General features: G+C 45.3%; 1 protein-coding gene across 2 annotated transcripts in view; it reads right to left on the bottom strand.

Moving 5' to 3' along the window:
• XYLT1 (xylosyltransferase 1) overlaps positions 1-21,034 on the bottom strand; it is a 175,932-nt gene that overhangs the window by 38,793 nt on the left and 116,105 nt on the right. For both annotated transcript variants that reach the window (XM_035130694.2, XM_035130697.2), the window contains 2 exons: positions 17,112-17,284; positions 12,530-12,732 (listed from right to left, as the gene is read on the bottom strand). In XM_035130694.2, coding sequence (XP_034986585.2) covers positions 12,530-12,732; positions 17,112-17,284 — 376 coding nt within the window. The remainder of the gene's footprint in view (positions 1-12,529; positions 12,733-17,111; positions 17,285-21,034) is intronic.

The raw sequence follows: 21,034 nt of genomic DNA, 5'->3' as shown, positions 1-21,034 counted from the left end.
TAAAAGTCTCTCCAGTTCTCTCCCTCTACCCACAGAAAATTATTGCATCAGTTTTTCATTAAATGCTATGTCCCAAATTATGTTATACCATTTTTGTACATCTGTTTAGATGTGCTTATTTCCAGTTTCTAGCTATCCACTGAATATACCCAACAGGCTCATTAATGTCAACTGAAGTTTGTTATGTCCATTAATCTCAATGGGTATATTCCTGAGAAGGACTAGAATTGAATACAACTCAGTGTTAATCCTACTCAGTCCAGAGCCATTGAAATTAATGAACATGGTTCTCTGGGCCAGTAATTTCAACAGGTCTAACCTGAGCAGGACTGAGTGGAAAACAACCCATAAAGCGTAATACCCAAATATAAAAAGAACACTTACAACAACAAAAATCCTAAATCTATAGAATAGCCCCAGTGAAAAAAGCAGGAGAAGCTGGCTGCTTCCAGAAACTGGAAGTCCCTCCCTATAGAAGCTAAACTGACTCCCTCCTTGTCCCTCTGCTGACAGGTGAATACCTTTTTGTTCCAATGGGCTTTGGGGAACTGACTCTCAGAGCCTCCAAGTGTCCCTATTTTCCAGAGACAATCCCAGATTTACAGAAGCCATCCCAGTTCTGATTTGATCCCGGAATATCCCACTCTTCCTTAGGTAAAGGTACCCCTGACTGTTAGGTCCAGTTGCGGATGACTCTGGGATTGCATGCACACTCATCTCGCTCTATAGGCCGAGGAAGCTGGTGTTTATCTGCAGACAGCTTCTGGGTCATGTGCCCAGCATGACTAAGCTGCTTCTGGTGATCCAGAGCAGCGCATGGAAACGCCGTTTATCTTCCCGCTGGAGTGCTACCTATTTATCTACTTGCACTTTGACGTGCTTTCGAACTGCTAGGGGGACAGGAGCAGGGACCGAGCAACGGGAGCTCACCCCGTCGTGGGGATTCAATCTGCCGATCGGCAAGCCCTAGGCTCTGTGGTTTAGACCATAGTGCCACCTGCGTCCCGCTCACTTTTTCTTAGGATGTCCCTATTTTCATCAGAGAAATGTTGGAGGGTATGGAGTTATGCGACCCTTGAGACAAGGAGCTAAGTAACTAATATAACCTTTAGAAAGCAGCCCTGTATAGGGAAGATTTTTTAAAAAAATGTTTAATATTTTATTATGGTCCTCTGTATGTTGGAAGTTGCTCAGAGTGGCTGGGATATTAATGATGATGATGATGAAGGGAGGTCCTTATTTTCATTGGAGAAATGTTTGAGGGTATGCTGACTACTTCTAATGAAAGGTGCTGTTTTTAACATGCTGTTTTTATTGTAAGTATTTGAACGGTTTCAACAGATCTTTACACACAGACACACACACAGACACACAGACACAGACACACACACACACATTTAATTCTATTATAACAGAATAATAGAATCTTAGAGCTGAAAGGGATCCCAAGTGATATCTAGTCCAACCCCCTGCAAGGCAGGAATCTCCGCTAAAGCGTCCATGACAGATGACCACCAAGGAAGGAGAATGTTTTTATGAGTTGAGTTTGTTTTGATTGGAGTTGTTTTGATTTGAATTTCAATAAAGTTTAATTAATTAAAAAAAGAGAGAAGTCTTCTGGCCCAATCCAGCAGAGCTCTTCTTACGCTCTTATGCTATAAACAGCAGGTGGTGGTTTCCTCGTATGAGCAACTTGAGCACAACAGCACTCTCCCTGTCTACGACTACCAGCAGCTGCTATTCTGAGACATAATACCTCTGGCAGTGGAGGCAGAACATAGCCATTGTGGTCAGCAGCCATTGATATCGGGCTGCCCTTGCTCGTAAAAAGGTGTACAAGTCTTTTACTACTCCAAGGAACCCACTTTGAAAACCTCGGGGGGCTCTTTCTCTAAATGTATCATTCCTCAGATGGCCAAGTTTAGACTGAGAGAAGTTTTTGAAGATTACATTAAAAACAAAGCAAAAACCAAACATCGGTTCGAGCTTACATGACAACCCAGGGAGGACTAGGAGAGAATGTGGCAAGGGTAAGAGAAGAAAATGAGTTCAAAATTAAAAACGATCTCCTGGACTTCAGCCAAAAAAATGTTGTGATATGTAAATGCTCCATGGAAAGCAAGGAAAACAGAGGCTCAGTCACTGATGAAAATCCTCTATTGGGGGTTTCTTCATCTAACTAGGGGTATTAGTTTTATTCAAGCTGAGAGTTCATAAAGACCTTCAATGTCTCATTATCCTTAGAAAGCAGAACTTCATTTGCTTGGAATGTTTTATGGTTATATTCTAAGGAACCTTGAAATGTCTTTGGTTAATGGGGTGGGGGAAATCCTGCCTCCTAGTGCCAAGTAAGTATTTCTTAATAGGCCCAGAACCTTTTCTAAACTGAATACCGCTAATAATAATGGATTAAAACACAAGTTCATGCACATGCTTTTTTTACTTAGTTGCTGAACTACAGCTCCCATCATCCCTGGAGGACATAGTCTGTCCCATGGAGATTGCTTACATGGCCAGTTGACAGCAGCCTCTAGATAGATGGTGTCAGCAATGCACCAGAGTCCTGCTGGATCAAATCTAAAATCTTATATAAAGGCCAAAGTCCAGTTTCCCACTGTGGTTGTTGGCTTATCTTTGTACTATGTGAAGGATGGCTTCCTTTTACCTGTCCAGAAACTCCCACCTTTCAGCTATTTTGGATGACCCCAGTGAACATCAAAGACATTTATGGTGGCATTTTAATAGCAGCTCCTCCTCAATTCACCTCCAACCTTTGCAAGAGCAACTTGCTCACTTTGAGCTCTCCAAGGTGCTGGACCCACCATCAACTTAGCTGTCTGGTGGGTAACATCTATGGATGGAACAGAACAGCCCTGTTCCAATTCAAGACCCCATTTGCACCACACATTTAAACCACTCTTTAAACAGTCATGGCTTCCCCCAAAGAATTCTAGGAGCTGCGGTTTGTTAAGGGTGCTGAGGAGACCCCTATTCCCCTCTTATAACTCCAATTCCCAGAACAGTATAACAGTAAATCTATCCTCCCAGTGAACTATGTACAGGGAATAGGAGTCTCCGAACAACTCTCAGCACCCTTAACACACTATGGTTCTCAGGATTCCTTGGGGGAAAGCCATGACTGCTTCAAGTGGTATGATACCACTTTAAACGTATGGTGCGGATGTGGCCTAGAGCTGCCTTCAGTTTTAAGTCCCTGCCCCTCGATCACCTGCAAAGTGTCATTTCCCTCTTGACATCATTGACTTCCAAACTTCACTTATTGGTGGTGGTGGGCAGCAGCACTCGTGGTAGGTACAGTGGTACCTCTTGTTGCGAACAGGATCCGTTCCGGCGGCCCATTCACAACATGAAAAGGCCGCAACATGAAGTGCTCATAGCTGCCAAGTATCCCGTATCCGCCGGGAAAACCCCTTTTTTCTTACCATTTCCCGGCGGTCTCCCGTTTAGCGGAAAATCCCGGTATTGTCCCTTAAATCGGGATACTTGGCAGCTATGAGTGGAGGAGAATTACCCGGCCATTTTTCTGGTGCCGCTTGCCCTTCTATGGGCACCAGAAAATGGCGGCGCCGGCGCCGGAAGTCACTTCCGCGCATGACCGGAAGTTGCGTGACGCGACTTCCGGTGGCGCTTTGCCCTTCTATGGGCATCAGAAAATGGCGACGCCGGCGCCGGAAGTCGCTTTTACGTGTTTCCGGTCATGCGCGGAAGCGACTTCCGGCGCCGGCGCCGCCATTTTCTGATGCCCATAGAAGGGCGAAGCGCCACCGGAAGTTGCGTCACGCAACTTCCGGTCATGTGCGCGCTGCCGATCCCGGATCTTTACGATCCGGACTTGGCAGCTATGAGCGCTGCATCTGCACACGCGCGTGACGCAATGCAGCGCTTTTGCGCATGTGCAAAGCATGACTTAGCACTTCTGCGCATGCACGCAGGTCACTGACGTGCCGAACCCGGAAGTAGCCCGTTCCGGGACTTCCAGGTTTGGCATGTCCATAACCTGAAAAGACGCAACATGCAGCGGACGTATCCTGAGATATGACTGTAGTTGCAAACTGCCTCTCGTTTCAGTTGCCCTCAATGCCAACATCTCTTGGGTGACTTACAGGAAATCTGAAATGCTGGGCTGCTTCTCAGACCCTGCCACTGCTGCCAGAGAAGTCAGGTCTGTGATCAGAGGACTGGGCCTCATCTGTATGCCCTCCTGGGGTGCTTAGGCCCTGAATGCTGCTCTACTGATGCCAACCCTAGTTTGTTTGTCTTTTTAAATGGATGCCTCATTCCCCATATCCCAGCTTTTCATGAGTTTGAAGTGCAGTAAGAGGCAGCCCATCCTAATTTTGGGAGTGAATTTTGGCTGCAAGCCAGGATTTGCAACCCCAACATCTGTAGAACAAAGATAAGGATTTGGGAAACCCTCTCTTGGTGTGGGTTTTTTTAATTATTAAAAAAAACCGGCATGGCAATCATATAGCAAAATATAATTCTCCTTGCCTCCACAGCAGGAAAGAAGCATCACCTTGGTGCAAAGCTGCAACACAGGCAGATAAAATGGTATCAGAATCGTTTCTGTGTGCTCCTGCAAGAAGCTGGGATCTTCTGAACAGTTACACGCTTGGTGGGGAAAGTGATCAAGGGGCTGGGCGAAGCATCGGCTGGGTGGGGAATGCTGATAGCGACGGCCCAGGAATTTGCTCTGGCTCTTCAATGATGGAAAGGAAAACATGCGGTGTGTATTCTGGATAAACTCGAAGCCCCAGTGGTTATTCAGAGCTTATCAGGGTTTCACCAGAGTGTTTGGCATCTTTCTAAACAGGGCAGTGAAATCTTACGGTGAATGAAAACACACTGCTTTGTGGCTGGATGTACACATCACTCTGGCACGTGGTGCTTGCTAAGGGACTGTGTGCGGAAGGGTATTGTGCGTGGAAGTCTCACCCAGCACTACCGGGAGATGCTGGGGATAGAATCTGGAACCTTTGTTATGGAAGGAAGATGCTCAGCCACTGAGCTACAGCCCTTCCCTGTGTGGCTGGTATAGATGAGGCATCCTGAAGGTGAGGACTGTGTGATTGTCAGAAGCGCTGAATGAATGCTCAGAAATGAACGCCACCTGTTCTGTCTGGACTGCGGTATTAATAAGCCATGGCCTGGCCAGCCTTTCCCAATTCCAAAATGAGATGGGAGAGCTTCGGGCACAGGCGAGGCACCACCAATGGCCTGGCCTGCCTGTGCATGGATTTTCACTTAATTCCCTCCCTCTCTCATATCAACTTGGTGGGATGTGCCCTGCAGTTCTTTGGACTAGCTTCCTAACCTCGATACTTCCCCCTTTCCTTCATTGCTTCACTGACGGGAAGAAAATGTTTGCTTTAACAACAAAGGCTGGGTTTGGCCTGGGTTTCCACAGATTGTTCAGTTGATACTTTTTTGGGTGGTGGTGGGCGGAGGGAAGAGTTTGTTTTCATGAGATTCATTCCTGTTCTTGTGGGCCTGCAGAGAAAGTGGGTCCCCTTTTAATGCAGAGAGTCCCAGGTAGGTAGGGATGGAAGGATCTGTCCATTTTGGTTCTCTCGCTTTTTCATTTTTTTAAAAAATTATTATTATTTATTAAATATGTATACAGTCATACCTTGGAAGACGAACGAAATCCATTCTGGGAGTCCATTCGACTTCCAAAACTTTTGGAAACAAAAGCACGGCTTCTGATTGGCTGCAGGAAGCTCCTGCAGCCAATTGGAAGCTGCGGAAGCCCCGTTGGATATTTGGGTTCCAAAGACCATTCGCAAACTTCTGGGTTTGTGGCGTTCAGGATTCAAAATGTCCAAGTACCAAGGCGTTTGTGATCCAAGGTTCGACTGTACTGCCCTAATCCTACAGGTCTCAGGGCAGTTCACAACATAAAGTCACAATATAAAAACACAAAATCTATATATATATAAAAATGTAAAAATCATGAAAATCCAGGTTCCACTTTTCTCCATAACCGCTTGACCGATCGTCCTGAAATTTTGACACAACGATCCAGGCCACTCCCCGCGCGTTGTTGGGGACAAAAATCCCTCAAATCGCATACCTGGGCAGGTACAGACCTGGATTTCCACCAAGTCAAACAGCGCCCTCAAGTGGAATTCCTCCCACAGTACACCCCCTCCCTTCCTGTGAAATCTAAGCCACACTCACAAACCAAATGACATCATCATCAACCAAGCAACTGAAACCACCAAGGCGGCTTTCCAGACTAGGCCAAGTGGAGGTAGGGGGGGGGGCGAATAGAGGGCAGGGATAAGTAATGGGTCAGAACAGGGTGGGGGGAGAGACAGGGATGAAACCTGCCCTCTCCATAATATCTCCCCTCGGCTTTGCAGACTAGGCCGCTTTCCAGGCTAGGCCAAGTGGAGGTGTGTGTGTGTGGGGGCAATAGAGGGCAGGGATACATAATGGGTCAGAACGGGGGGGGGGGAGACACAGGGATGAAACCTGCCCTCTCCACAGTGTCTCGCCTCGACTCAGGGGGACTCTGAGGCTCAGGGGGATCTGAAGGGCGGCTATTACCCTCCATTTCACAGACTAACGCACAGCAACACGTGCAGGGCCAGCTAGTACATAATAAAAACAAAAGCAACCCGATAATCCCCCTCCTGAATCTTAAATTCAGCTGTCCACATTTTGCATCCATTTATACTTTATTTTCTTTTTTAAAGAATCCTCATGGAAGTTCATCAGCATTGTAGTGCAAATAAACACATTTTCAATATGCAGTCTTGCCCACTGTACACATTTCTGCAAGTAAGATGTATTCTGCAGTGGGGGGGGGGGCAGTTTTTGAGAAAAAAAACATGTACGTGGATGGAGAAGTTGAGATTGGTGTACGACTGCCCCAACAACCACAGAGGAGGCATTGGAAATGAATGGTTCTGTCTGATCTGAAATGACAAGCATAGATGCCATGGTGAACTCCTGTTTGAGGTTGAGAAAAGCACTTTGAGCTGCAGGCGCCCAGTCGAAGATGGACTGACTTCACAACAAATCTGTCAATGGCATGACTATTGTGGCAAATTTGAGGATAAAGCACCAGTAATAATCTGTGAAGCCAGGTAAATGCTGGGCCCCTTCACAATTCTTGGTGTGGACAGCCTGACCTTTTCGGGGATCAATTTTAATGACTTGGGGTGTAACAATCCCCCAAATTCAACTTGGGTGAGGCCAAAAGCACACTTCTCCAGCTTTGCGTAGAGTTGGTTTTCTCTGGGGTGTTGATGGACAAATGTAACATGGAATTCTGGGGCATCAGAATAAACTAGGATGTCATCAAGTGAGGGAGAGTTAAATTAGTGTTGTCTATCTCATTTCTTGTCATTTGAATTCACTGGTTTGGGTCCTACCCTCTGGAGCAGAAAACAAACTTGCTCCACCACCCAGATATCATTTCAGGTATTTGATGGCCATCATTTCACCTCTCCGTCTTCTCTTCTAGAGGCTAAATGTTCCAAACTCTCTCAATTGTTCCTCATAAGGCATGCTCTGGTTATCTCCCGCTTGGACTACTGCAATGCGCTCTACGTAGGGCTATCTTTGAAGGTGACCCGGAAACTGCAATTAATCCAGAATGCGGCAGCTAGACTAGTGACTCAGAGTGGCCGCCGGCACCACATAACACCGGTCCTGAGAGATCTACACTGGCTCCCAGTACGTTTCCGAGCACAATTCAAAGTGTTGGTACTGACTGTTAAAGCCCTAAACGGCCTCGGTCCAGTATACCTGAAGGAACGTCTCCACCTCCATCATTCAGCCCGGACACTGAGATTCAGCACCGAGGGCCTTCGGCGGTTCCCTCATTGTGAGAAGTGAGGTTACAGGGAACCAGACAGAGGGCCTTCTCGGTAGTGGCACCCGCCCTGTGGAACGCCCTCCCAGCAGATGTTAAGGCAATAAGAAACTATTTTACTTTTAGAAGACAGCTGAAGGTGGCCCTGTTTAGGGAAGTTTTAAATGTTTGACGCTGTACTGTTTTTAATATTCGGTTGGAAGCCGCCCAGAGTGGCTGGGGAAATCCAGCCAGCCAGATGGGCAGGCTATAAATAAATAAATAAATAAATGGTTTCCAGACCCTTGACCATCTTGGTCACCCTCCTCTGCACATGTTTCAGCTTGTCAATATCCTTCATAAACTGTGCTGCCCAGAACTGGGACACAGGACTCCAGGTGGGGTCTGACCAAGGCAGAGTAGAGCAGATTCTCATTGGCTTTGTGCCTGTAGCACATTCAGTCACTGAATACTGCAAACAAGGAAGAACAGCATTTGAAATGTGCATCTCTAGCCAACTGGATTCATTTCCCATTGCTATTACATTTTTTATTTTATTTTATGACAGCTAGGTTAACTAGGGAACTTTCCCCGCAAGGCATCCAATCATTTCTGCATTTTATAAAATAACTTTTCTCCCCTTCAAGGTTTTGCAAAGCTCGTGTGAAAGCTGAACAGCAACGCTTCAATGTAAATTACAGCTTTGCTTATCACATTTAGCAAACAGCTCAAGTCAACAGAGTGGTGTCAGGCAATCTGTCCACTGTGGTTTCACTGAGACAATAAACACTCATCGTTTAGTCTTGCTTTTTTTCTTGTTATCAGGAGGATTAGTCAATACAGCTATTAGGCACAATTGTCTTAAATTCTGGACAGAAAGATCTGAAAAGAAAAGTTTGAACCAAAGTTTTTTGAGAGGGGGGTTGTCGATGCCTTATCTGCCCTTTTTTTTGGGGGGGGTCAACATCATGCTTTTGTGGGGGGGGGCTCTCCTTTGGCAGACACTTTAATTATTCCTGGTGTTCAGAGAAGAGTGCCTTTGTAGTCAAAATGTGACTAATCCTGGCACATTGGCCAAATAATGTTGACTGATTGCTGGGGTGATGCAGGACATTTAGACTGTGAAATTTAAAACAATTGCTCCACCCAGTATTGGATCTGGCCCCACTCACCACTGGCAAGTGGCCCTTGAAGGGTAGCCCAGAAGAGAATGTGGCCCTCAGTCTGAAAAAGGTTTCCCACCTCTTTTTTGAGCAACATGGGTCTTCCTGAGCTCAGGTGTGCTCCTGCATCCTTTGCTATTCTGTGGTCCTGCCTCTGTGGACCATCAATCTTGACTCACTTGTCCTTTGGCTTTGGCTGCCAGCTTGCCCTACAGCTGTTGGTTCCCAACTAGGGTGAGTGAATCTGCCCATTTTGGTTCCCCATTGATTCTCAGTCTTACGTTCTTCACATCAGTTTGCTTTTGGAAAAAAACAACAACAACTCCCCCCTCTTGAAAATTCATCAGCATTTTAGCGCGAACCTCTCGTAATATACACATTATTGCGAAACAACTTTCTCCCATGCATTGATAGATGCATTTTTATGCCCCCTTTACCCCAGCATATGCATTCTGGTAAACATTTATTTGGCACTGCAAAATTCAGAGAAGTGCAGATTGCGAAGGCTGGCTGTGTTTCTTTTCTCCTATTTGTTTCAGAAAGTGCAAATTCAGTTGTCTCACCTTTAAATGCAAACTGAATGGGTTTTTTCCTCCACCCCTATTCCCAGCTCACCCCAGACTGCTGCCCACAGCCCAACCGTGACACTGTGAAAGAAGCGGCTTTTCTTGAGGCTGCCAGATTTAACATCTCCCGTCTCCCGCCTCCAGCCTCCCCACCCTCCTCCCTTTGAGGGTAGGCAGGAACAGAAAGGACAAACCAACCTCCTTGATTCCGACCTTAGGGCACCTCTGGGTGGGTACAGTTTAAAAACAAACAAGAAGAACATTCCTTCTTACCGGGAAATTCACTACCCAGAACAGAGAGAAGCCTGTACTCTGGATAAGAGCTAAGAAGCAAATGCATCTCATGACAGCACAAAACAACTCCCCTGACTTGCATATTATTTGGTTTGACCTTTCCTTAAAGACCAGCCATCAGCTTGTTCACAGTAAAAAGTCTATCAAGCCCATCTGGAGTACATAAAGGGGTTTTCTAAACAATCTCACCTAGCATATTATTATTATTATTATTATTATTATTATTATTATTATTATTATTATTATTATTATTATTATTATCATTCATGCGAAAGGCTGGACTAGATGAATCCCAAGCCGGAATTAAGATTGCCGGAAGAAATATCAACAACCTCAGGTATGCAGATGACACAAGCTTGATGGCAGAAAGTGAGGAGGAATTAAAGAACCTTTTAATGAGGGTGAAAGAGGGGAGTGCAAAATATGGCCTGAAGCTCAACATCAATAAAACCAAGATCATGGCCACTGGTCCCATCACCTCCTGGCAAATAGAAGGGGAAGAAATGGAGGCAGTGAGAGATTTTACTTTCTTGGGCTCCTTGATCACTGCAGATGGTGACAGCAGTCACGAAATTAAAAGACGCCTGCTTCTCGGGAGAAAAGCAATGACAAACCTAGACAGCATCTTAAAAAGCAGAGACATCACTTTGCTGACAAAGGTCCGTATAGTTAAAGCTATGGTTTTCCCAGTAGTGATGTATGGAAGTGAGAGCTGGACCATAAAGAAGGCTGATCGCCGAAGAATTGATGCTTTTGAATTATGGTGCTGGAGGAGACTCCTGAGAGTCCCGTGGACTGCAAGAAGATCAAACCTATCCATTCTGAAGGAAATCAGGCCCGAATGCTCACTGGAAGGGCAGATCCTGAAGCTGAGGCTCCAATACTTTGGCCACCTCATGAGAAGACTCATTGGAAAAGACCCTGATGTTGGGAAAGATGGAGGGCACAAGGAGAAGGGGACAACAGAGGATGAGATGGTTGGACAGTGTTCTTGAAGCTACGAACATGAGTTTGACCAAACTGCGGGAGACAGTGGAAGACAGGAGTGCCTGGTGTGCTATGGTCCATGGGGTCACGAAGAGTCGGACACGACTAAACAACAAACATTATTATTATTATTATTATTATTATTATTATTATTATTATTATTATTATTTCTCCAATGCTTGTTACACCCCTAGGACCACAAAATCATGGAAAAGGAAGGGACCTGGCAGGTCATATTGCCAACCCTGCTGCTCAATTCAGGATCTGCAATGCAGGGAGTTTGCAATCACAGCACCCCTGTCAGTATCTGTTTAAATATCTTCATCAAAGAAGAGCACCCAACCTGCCAAGGCAGAATTGTTCCACTTTTGATTAGCTCTTATTTTTTAGGAACATAGACCAGTGCTCCATAAAGCTCAGTATTGTCTGCACTGACTGTTAAGGGCTCTCCAGAGTATCAGAGAGGGAGTCTCTCCTAGCCCTACTGGAGTTACCAGGGTTTGAACCCGGGACCCTCTGCATGCAAAGCAGATGCGAAGCTATGGGTCTTTTATAGGACATATTGGTTTTGTCCCAGGCGGTGACCTCAACTGCAGGACGGAATTCTAGCTCAAGTGGGAACTTGCACTAGGCGGAGAGTCAGGGGACATCCGGCCACACGCTGACAGCCCTGTTCCAGAACCAGGTCAAGGAAAGTTTGGTCAAAGAAAGGCCAAGTCCTAACAAGGTAATGTCCGACAAAGCAGAGGGTAAAGGCAAGGTCAGGCAAAGTGGAGGTCAAACTCTGCCTTCCCCCACTAAACACACCCAGAGTGGTTCAATAGTCAATCCTTCTTCCCAGGGAGTTCTAGGAAATGTTGCTTGGTGAAGGGGAAACAGGGGGTCTTCAAACAACTCTCAGCACCCTTAATGAACTATGGCTCCCAGAATTCTCTGGGGGAAGCCATAATAGTTTAAAGTGGTATCACACTACTTTAAATGTATAGTGCAGATTTGGCCTTAGTGAGTGGAACATTGAGAGATCATCTGCTGCGGGCTCTGAGGAAGGGGTTGGCAATCTTTTTGGGTACCAGGGAAGGCCTCTGTAAGCATCTCTGTGCCCACGGGTGCCAGGTTGGCAGCCCTTGTATAAGCAATCTGGATGCCATTTCATGCACTTGGTGCTTTTGATGAACTGGCTCCTGGTTATACCATTTATTAATACCTGTCTGCACTGAAAAGTTGCATCTTTTCTTATTCTAGTTCATATATTTCAGCACAAAACATACAAATTCATTTTCAGTTTAATTATCATTGCCCATTCTATAATGAATTTTAAATGCTACAATGTTGTTATTATCCAAATGATTTTAAAAGAAAATTGGATTGTCAAGTTATGTTGTGAAATGAGTTGCTGTTAGACTACATATTACTGTAATGATGCATTGAGATGTATTTTTTTGCTATTGTGTTGTAAGCCACTTTGGGCATACCTGGGTAGAAAAGCAGCATACATATTTAAATAACAATGCTGATACTTTAAGCTGGCCGTGCCTGGACTACTGCCTTGCTTCCTGGAAGGTTGTCAAAACTATTTGGCTGTCCACTGCTGGAAACACAACACTGGGTTAGAAGAACCCTAAGTCAGATCCAGCCAAGGCAATTCTTATAACATGGAAACCATAACTAGTTCCAAAAGGAGTGAATCACAGTACCTGATTGGGTAGTCCGCAGCACTTAGGTTAATGAAGAAATCCCACTGCCAGTCCTTCATTTCCATTAAATCCTGCATACTCTGCAAGTAGGTCGACAAAAGGCTCGCTCCTCCCCATATCGTTGCCATGCGCCAAGAAGTAACTTTCACATTTGGATACTGGTTCGCAAACTGGAGCACTTGCCGGTACAGGTAATTGGAGCGCTTTAAGGTGACAGGGTGGGGTGGGGGAGCAAGAAGGAGGATAAAATTTAATGAAAAGGCTTCAGACATTTGCACATGCATAAACCATACAGCTATGTTCCACATCATTATCTTCCTCCAATATTCCTTAAGTGCAGACGGAACTGGAAGAGGTAGAGAGAGAGGCTCGGTGGAAATATTCTCTATTTCGTGTGGCAAAGCATTTACTGACTCAATCCAAAGAGGAAAACCTATAGAATGCCAGATGTGCTTGCTTACAAGTTAAGTCCTCTTCCAAGGCAAGTGTGTACAGGGTTGTAGCCTGAGACAGTCTTCATTTTGGGACACTCCATCTATTTACAGTACAGTGGTGCCTCGCTTAACAAACGCCCCGTAAGACAAAATTTTCGCTTAAAGAAAGGATTTTTCGAGCGGAGGTTGCCTCGCTAGACGAATTCGTTTTATGAAAAATTCGTCTAGTGAATCACGGTTTCCCATAGGAATGCATTGAAATTCAATTAATGCGTTCCTATGGGCAAAAAAATATATCAAAAAAATTCAATGCATTCCTATGGGATTCGCTAGACAAATTTTTCGTTATAAGAATAGACCTGTGGAACGAATTAAATTAGTCTAGCGAGGCACCACTGTATTCAGTTTTGCTTTTGTGACTGAGGGGCATCCAAGGCAATCGTCAATTCATCCTAGAATGGGCACAGGGAATCCATGGCCTTCCACATATTTTTGGGAGTCCAGCTCTCCATCACCCCTGACCAATGGTGCCCATTTGTATCTGGACGTTAGAAATACTGCTTCAGAATATAAGGAGAAATAGTGATATTAAAGTATTGAATCTATAAATTAAGGGCATTTGCTGATGATGTGGTATCAACATTGGAACAACCATTGGATAGCACCCCCAAAGTTCTAGTAGAAATTAAAAGGTATGGAGAAGTGGCAGGTTTTAAAATAAATTCAGACAAAACCAAAATGTTGGTTAAAACATGGATGAGCAGTTGAAAAAATGTTTTAGAAAGGTTGTTTGGTTTAAAAATAGGTTTAAAAAGTCAAATATTTGGGAATTCAGCTAACAGCAAGGAACCTCAACTTATCTGTAAACAATTATATTAAATTGGGGAAGGAGGTTAAGAAAGACTTGAAAATGAATGTACTTCTTAGGATGCTGTTTTTATTCCAATCAGCTCTGACTGTAAATAATGCAAGCTGCTTCAAAAAATGGATCCCCCCCCCCAATTTATCTGGCGGGGAGAAAACCAAGAATTAAATATAAAATTTTGATAGATACAAAAGGAAGAGGAGGCGTTGCCCTGCCAGACTTGCAATTGTATTATGAGGCAGCTTGTTTGTGTTGGTTAAAGGAATGGATTGTATTGGATAATGCAGACATTTTAGATTTGGAAGGCCATGAGTTTTATGAACCACATTCTCAGGAAAAATTTGTATAGAGTCTGGGAGAAATGTAAAATCTGCTAGAAAGAAAAACACTTAAGGAGCCTAGTTATGGATTGGTTACAATACCACTAGATAAATGATATGTTTAAGGTAGACAAAAAAGGGGGTGTATGGGACTAAAGCTCACAATTCGAAAAAGAACTGCTACAAAATAAGGATAAACTCCTGTCTAAAATGTATATTTTTTTATTAGAATGGGAAACAAAAGATGAGCTAGTTAAAGCATCAATGACAATTGGGCAATACTGTAGATATAGGACACAATATAGACCTAAACCTCTGGGAGAAACTTTGGAAAAGTGATTTGAAATTTACTGTGTGTCATTCTCTGAAAGAGAATGATTCGAAAATGATTCATAGATGGTATTTAACTCTGAGTAGGTTGGTTAAGATGTATAAAGCAGAATCAGATTTGTGTTGGAAATGTAAAGAAATGGGAGGAACTTTTTTCATATGTGGTGAACATGTAGAAAGGTAAAAAAAGGGGAAATGATTTATAATGAGTTGAAAAAAAGTTTTTATTTAACTTCCCCCCAAAACCAGAGTCCTTTTTGTTGGGAATAACCCAGACAGAAATCCCCAGGTGCGGTGCCAGAAAAGTTTATTTATGTATGCAACAACAGTGGCCCATGTTCTGTTAGCCCAAAAATGGAAAGTGAGTTGAGGTCCCATGTAAAGAGGATTGGCAATTTAAGATGTTAGAATAAGCAGAACTTGCAGATTTAAACCACAGAACAGGAGAGCAAGAAAAACGTATATTTAAAGAAGAGTGGAAAATACTTATTGAATATATGGAAAATAATTGTACACAGCTGAAAACGCTGACAGTATTACGATAAATTCAACAGAGTAAGCAATATTTGATTGATGTAAAAGTGGAAAATTGATTTGAAATATTACAGGAAAATATGCAGGAATGTATGACATGTAATATGAACCATGGAAGGAGAAAGAAGGGAAGTCAATGGATATTTTAAAGTTTGTAAAAATATGTAAAGTTTGTAATATGTTTATTTTGAAATGTAAAAAATTGAAAACTCTTTTTTTAAAAAAGTTCCCTATCTGTGTCGTAGTATAATCTTCCCCATCCTTGGGTTCCCAAGATGTTGTTGGACTCCAACTCGCCAGCATAGCCTGTGCCAGGCATCCCCAAACTTTGGCCATCCAGATGTTTTGGACTACAATTTCCATCTTCCTCGACCACTGGTCCTGTTAGCTAGGGATCATGGGAGCTGTAAGCCAAAACATCTGGAGGGCCACAGTTTGGGGATGCATGGCCTGTGCTCAGGGATGAGGGGAGCTGTTATCATTTTATTATTTATTAAATTTCTATGCTACCCTTCATCTTAGGATACCAGGGCAGTTTACAATATAAAAACACAAAAATGCATAACATAGTAACAAACAAAAACAGTACCTCCCTCGCGCAGTTTAAAATGCTATAGATTGTTTAGTTAGCCAAAGCCCTGGGAAAAGAGGAATGTTTTTGCCTGGCACCTAAAGATGTAAGGTGTCTATGACAAAAATGTCTCTCACCAAACAAACCGTGAAAAGGACTATGAACCGAAAGTGGAGACAATGGATGCAGCATTCCCTGTTTATCTGTTTGCCTTGTAACACAAAAAACCCAATAAAAACTATTTTTTAAAAATAAAAATGAAGGCACCAGGCGAGGCTCCCTGGGGAGAGCATTCCAAAGGTGGGGAGCCACCACAGAAGAGGCCTGTTCTTGTGTGGTCACCCTCCAGACCTCTGGTGTAGGAGGCACACAAGGAAGCATCCTATCTCAGTGGTAGAGCACCTGCTTTTCACACAGATGGGCCCAGGTTCAATCCTCGGCATCTCCCAAGTCTGGAAGGAAGAGTATCCTGCCTGAAATTCTGAAGAACCACTGCCAATCAGTGCAGACAATATAGAGCTGGATGGACCACTGGTCTGACTCAGTATAAAGCAGCTTCCTATGTTTTTGGTAAACCATGGTTTGCTTCTGATTGTGGCTCACTGTTATGTGAAAATGGGGACCCTGAATGTTACCTACAGGAGTTTGCTGGAAGGCAACTAATTAATAATAGTAGGAATAATAATAATAATAATAATAATAATAATAATAATAATAGCAATTTGAAGTTCACACATTTCACGGAATAGTTTCAATTAAACTATTTTACAGAGAGAGAATTCTGAGTGGGAGTTTGTACAGAAAATAGTCTTCTAACGAAAGTGACAATTGCTGTGCATTCCAGGCATGTCACCTCAGTCAGAAGTAAGCCCCACTGAGTTCAACCAGACTCACTCTCAGGTAAACAGGTGTTATTCCCTCTCATTTAACTGGGAGCAAGCCTCAATGAACTTAATATTTATTTCACCTTCTTCTCCAAGTCTTATCACAGACCAAATCAATTTGTTCATTGTAAACTAATGTGGAGGCATCAAGAAGAACACTCCCCCTTTTAATTCTCTTCCATCTGGTCTGGGGAGAGCTGAAGCTCTTTTCAATTAGTATCTGAGCCTTTAATGGCAGGGGTGGTGAACCCATGGCCCTCCAGATGTTCCTGGACTCCAACTCCCATCTACCCCATCCAGCATGGTCGATGGTGAGGGTCGATGGGAGTTGTAGTCCGAGATGTGTAGGGCCGCAAGTTCCCCCATGCCTGCTGGAACGGCTCATCGGTTAGCATTGTACACGTACTACAGGTAGAAATGAACCTGAGATACATAAAAAGGGATGGATGGACACAGTGTAGAGGAGGAAAGGCTGAAGATACACATACATAAACCATGATGTATGGGGGAAACACACCCAATAAGTGACATTAAAGATGGAGATTAAAGATGACGAAGGGAAAGAAGGGAGATGGGCAGAAGCAATGGAGAGGGGCAGATTGACAGGCGGCGAGACAGGCAATTTATAACCAGTGATATATTACCTTGTCAACATGAATGTAATAAAAATGGTCTTTATGGTAAATAGCCTTAAACATGCGCGTCAGCTGCCGGGAAGCTCTGCCATGAACAACCAAGACAAATGCGATCCTGACTGGGTTTGCTGGCATGTATTCTACGGAGTCCTCATCCCACTGTACATTGTGGTTGGCTTTGCCTGTTTGGAAACAAAACAGAGTCAGGGCATCTGCAGAGTGCTGTACCAGGGCGGGTGGGCTGAGGGGACGAGTTCGGACCACATTTCAGCAGGCGGAGCTCCCCCCTCCCTTCCGTCTAAGCAATCATCAATGAGAAACATGGCCATGGGAGGGAAGATGCTGGCCTTACTTTCCCCAGAGTAGCAGCACTGACTATTGGCTATGTTGGCAGGAGGGCTTTGTCATTGAATGCAGCTTGGGTCCAGGATACCTTGAGGACCATTTGGTGCCTTCTATCCCTGCCTGAGGTCTTTGGGGGGCATAGTTTGTGGAACCCATGCTTTGGCCTTTATCCACCAGGAGCCACACACTTCTCACTGCAGGGTGTGTGGAATTCCCTCAAGGCTGAGATCAGAAACTCGCTCCCTGCTGAACTTCCCCATGCGTTGAATTTATTTTGGCAGGCGTTCAAACCAAGTTTTCCCCAATGTTATGATTCATTGCTACTGCTTTTTGTGCTGTATCCCCTGTTGTGTTTGGCTTAGAAACTGTGATATTAAGGATAATATACATTTACTGGTGTCGTTCAGCCCGTTAAATAAACGGGCGCTAGAACATATGTGAGCACTGTGCGGAGCACCGGATCGAGGAGCCGGTCTGCAGAGTCAGCGCCCGGCAACGCCGTGCTGGATTGAGGCGATGCTCCGTGCGGCGTTGCTGGGCGCTGACTCTGCAGACCGGCTCCTCGATCCGGTGCTCCGCACAGCGCTGATCAGCGCCGACCTGGCAGGCCAACGGATCAAGGAAGCGGCCTGCCGGGTCGGCACCCAGGCAGGTGCTTGCTCTCTTGCCTGCCTGCATTCCCCACCGCCTGTCACATGAAGATCGGTGGGCGCTGCTTGCCAGGGCTTGTCAACCCCGGCAAACAGCGCCCGCCGATCTTCGGCTCTGTCCCCCGATGTGCTTTGGCTCGGGGAAGCAGGCAGGGAGACGGCAACAGCCCGCAGCTTCCCGGGCTGTTGCCGTCTCCCTGCCTGCTTCCCAAAGCCAAAGCGTGCGGGGGATGGAGCCGAATTGCGGCACGGCGGGGGATTTTCGCCGTTTGCCTTCCCCGAGCGAAGGGGGAGGCAAATGGCGAAAAGCCCCCGCCGCGCCACAATTTGGCTCGGGGACTGGCTTGGCAGCGGCGGGAAGAAGGGGAGGAATTCTTCTTCTTCCCACCGCCGGCCAAGCCAAAGCCGGCTTCCCTCGGTGCACGCTGCGGCTTTGGCTTCCTCGGCGAAGGCAAGCAGGCAGGCAGCCCGCCTGCTTGCCTTCAGTGAGTAAGCGCCGTCCCATGCCGGCGGTGCACGGCAAGGCGGGGGGGAGCGCTCCTCTCCCCCGCCGCCTCGCCGCGCACCTCCAGCATGAGACGGGGCTTCGGAGACTGAAAGGTCATAGTGGAGCGGCCGGGGTGGAGAGAGCGTGTGTGTGTGTGTGCGATGCCCGCTTGCTGCTGGTCGCCAGGGGGAGCAGCCGGGAGCGGCGGTTGGCGGCCGCAGGTAAACGGTAGGCAGGGGGGGACAGCGCGCACGAGTGTGCGTCCAGTCTCTGCATCCAATCCCTGTGTCCGTGGGGCACATGCGCAGTAGCGCGGACACAGGGACTGGACGCAGAGACACAGGGACTTTATTATATAGGAGGCACGCCCAACAGGTAGATCGATATCTACCGGTAGATCACTGGACGTCTGTGGTAGATCACTGGTAGACCACTGGCTCCCCCCAAAGAAGCTCAACAACTTTGATTCCCCCCCCAAAAGCTCAACATTTTGCCCTGCACCCCCCAAAAAAGCCCTACAACTTTGACCTGAACCCCTAAAAATGGGCCTTCCTCCTTCCTAAAAAAAACTCAACAATTTTGACCTGAACCTCCAAAAAGGGGGTAGATCACCGCCAGTTTTTAACTCTGTGAGTAGATCACAGTCTCTTGGGAGTTGGCCACCCCTGTTATATAGGATTAAAATAAAGAAAAACAGGAATCCAACAGCAGAGACACCTGGCTGGAACATGTGCAGATCAAGGGTCTGGAAAACAAGCCTTATGAGGAATGGTTGAGGGAGCTGGGTATGTGCAGCCTGGATTGGAAGAGACTGTTGAGGAGTCACGAGAGACATATTTAAATATCTAAAGGTGTGTCACACGGAGGACAGAGCAAGCTTTCTTTATTCTGATCTCAAGGGTAGGACTCGAACCGATGGATTCAAGTTACAAGAAAGGGGATTCCGATTATACATCAGGAAGAATTTTGAACGCTGCTGGGAAGGCTCTGCCCTCCTCTGCTACTCCCTCTCATGCTGCCTTTAAATGGGAAGTAAGAAAATGGGGGGAGTGTGTGTGTGTGAGGTCATGTCACGGAATGTTCACAAGTATTCCAATTTCTGAGAGGAAACTGTCAGTTACTGAATGCTTAGCAGGGCGGCCATTATGGGCGAGCAAGATCCATTAGACTAGCTAGCAAACTTCATGCAATACCTAACGGAATGTGAAGCTTTATGTTGCTAGCCGGCTAGGGAGCTGATGAGGTGTGTGCACATGGTTGGGCAAGTCCAAAATTAGGCTTAGAAAAGCAAAGATATCACTACTTCCCTCTCACAAATTCGCCACTCTCTCAGCTGTTGCAAATGGTTGCTGCTTTTGCACTGAAATCCCTAGACTAGCTTTCCTGGTATGCACAGAATAAGGATTTGGGTCAATTTTTCCTCCTCCTGTGCATAGCTGCCAAGTTTTCCCTTTTCTCGTGAGGAAGCCTATTCAGCATGAGGGAAAATCCCTTAAAAAAAGGGATAACTTGGCAGCTATGCTCCTGTGTATCTCATTCCACTGTCATCCATCTTAGGGGAGAAGTGATTTAAAGTGATCTGCAAAATAGTTGTGGCTCTGTATTTTTCAAGGACCTGGTGATCTCTTTTCAAATACATATATTCATTTAGCCTTGAATTTTTCAGAGGCGATCCTCAAACCAAATTATTCCAGCATTAGGGCTACCAAAATTGAGAGCGGAGTTTAAGCAGTAGCAAACATTTTCTGAGGGCACACTGGAGAGTTTGGAAATAATTAGTTGATCCCCTATTTTTTTTTTGAGGGGGGAAATGATTCATTTTTAGAAAACAGACAAACTAGACAGGCAAGTAATAAATCTCTATTTATACAGCCTCAATTTCTTCAATTTATCATCATCCTTAGCAATCTGTTCCCAAGGGCAACACCAATAAAAACAAGAATGATAGAACTTAGTATTTCTGAATTAAGAAGGAAAAATAGTCCTATCCCACTCAGAAGGATCTCAAAAGAGAGGAGGAAGTCTATTCATTTGGACTGGGTTATGCCATGAACTCTGAGCTTTCACACAACGTAAAGGCTATTTCTGGACAGTGGCGGAGCTTCATGCGCCGTCACCGTCGCATGCTCCACCGTAACATGGAGCATGCCATTTGGAATCACGCTAGCATTTTTAAAAAGAAGTTGGAGCAAATGAGAACTCCCCTTTCTAATAGTAGCGTGGGGAGCTGTGTACAATATTCCCAATGAGAATTATCCTGGATTCTTTTTGTGGGCTTGATCCTTATCTTCCCCCATTCCCTGTTGGGCAAGGCTTCCCACCTCTCCATCACCTGATGTTTGCTATGACACCAGGTGACCCATTTGAAATCTACCTGTATAGGCAAAGCAACAGCGATAAGTCAGAGTGTGGGGCAAGTGGGCATAGCTTTAGCTGAAACAAGTAAAAAA

The sequence above is a fragment of the Zootoca vivipara genome, chromosome 14 (assembly GCF_963506605.1).
Source record: "Zootoca vivipara chromosome 14, rZooViv1.1, whole genome shotgun sequence".
Classification (NCBI taxonomy): Eukaryota; Metazoa; Chordata; class Lepidosauria; order Squamata; family Lacertidae; genus Zootoca; species Zootoca vivipara.
This window is presented reverse-complemented; position numbering and strand designations above follow the sequence as displayed.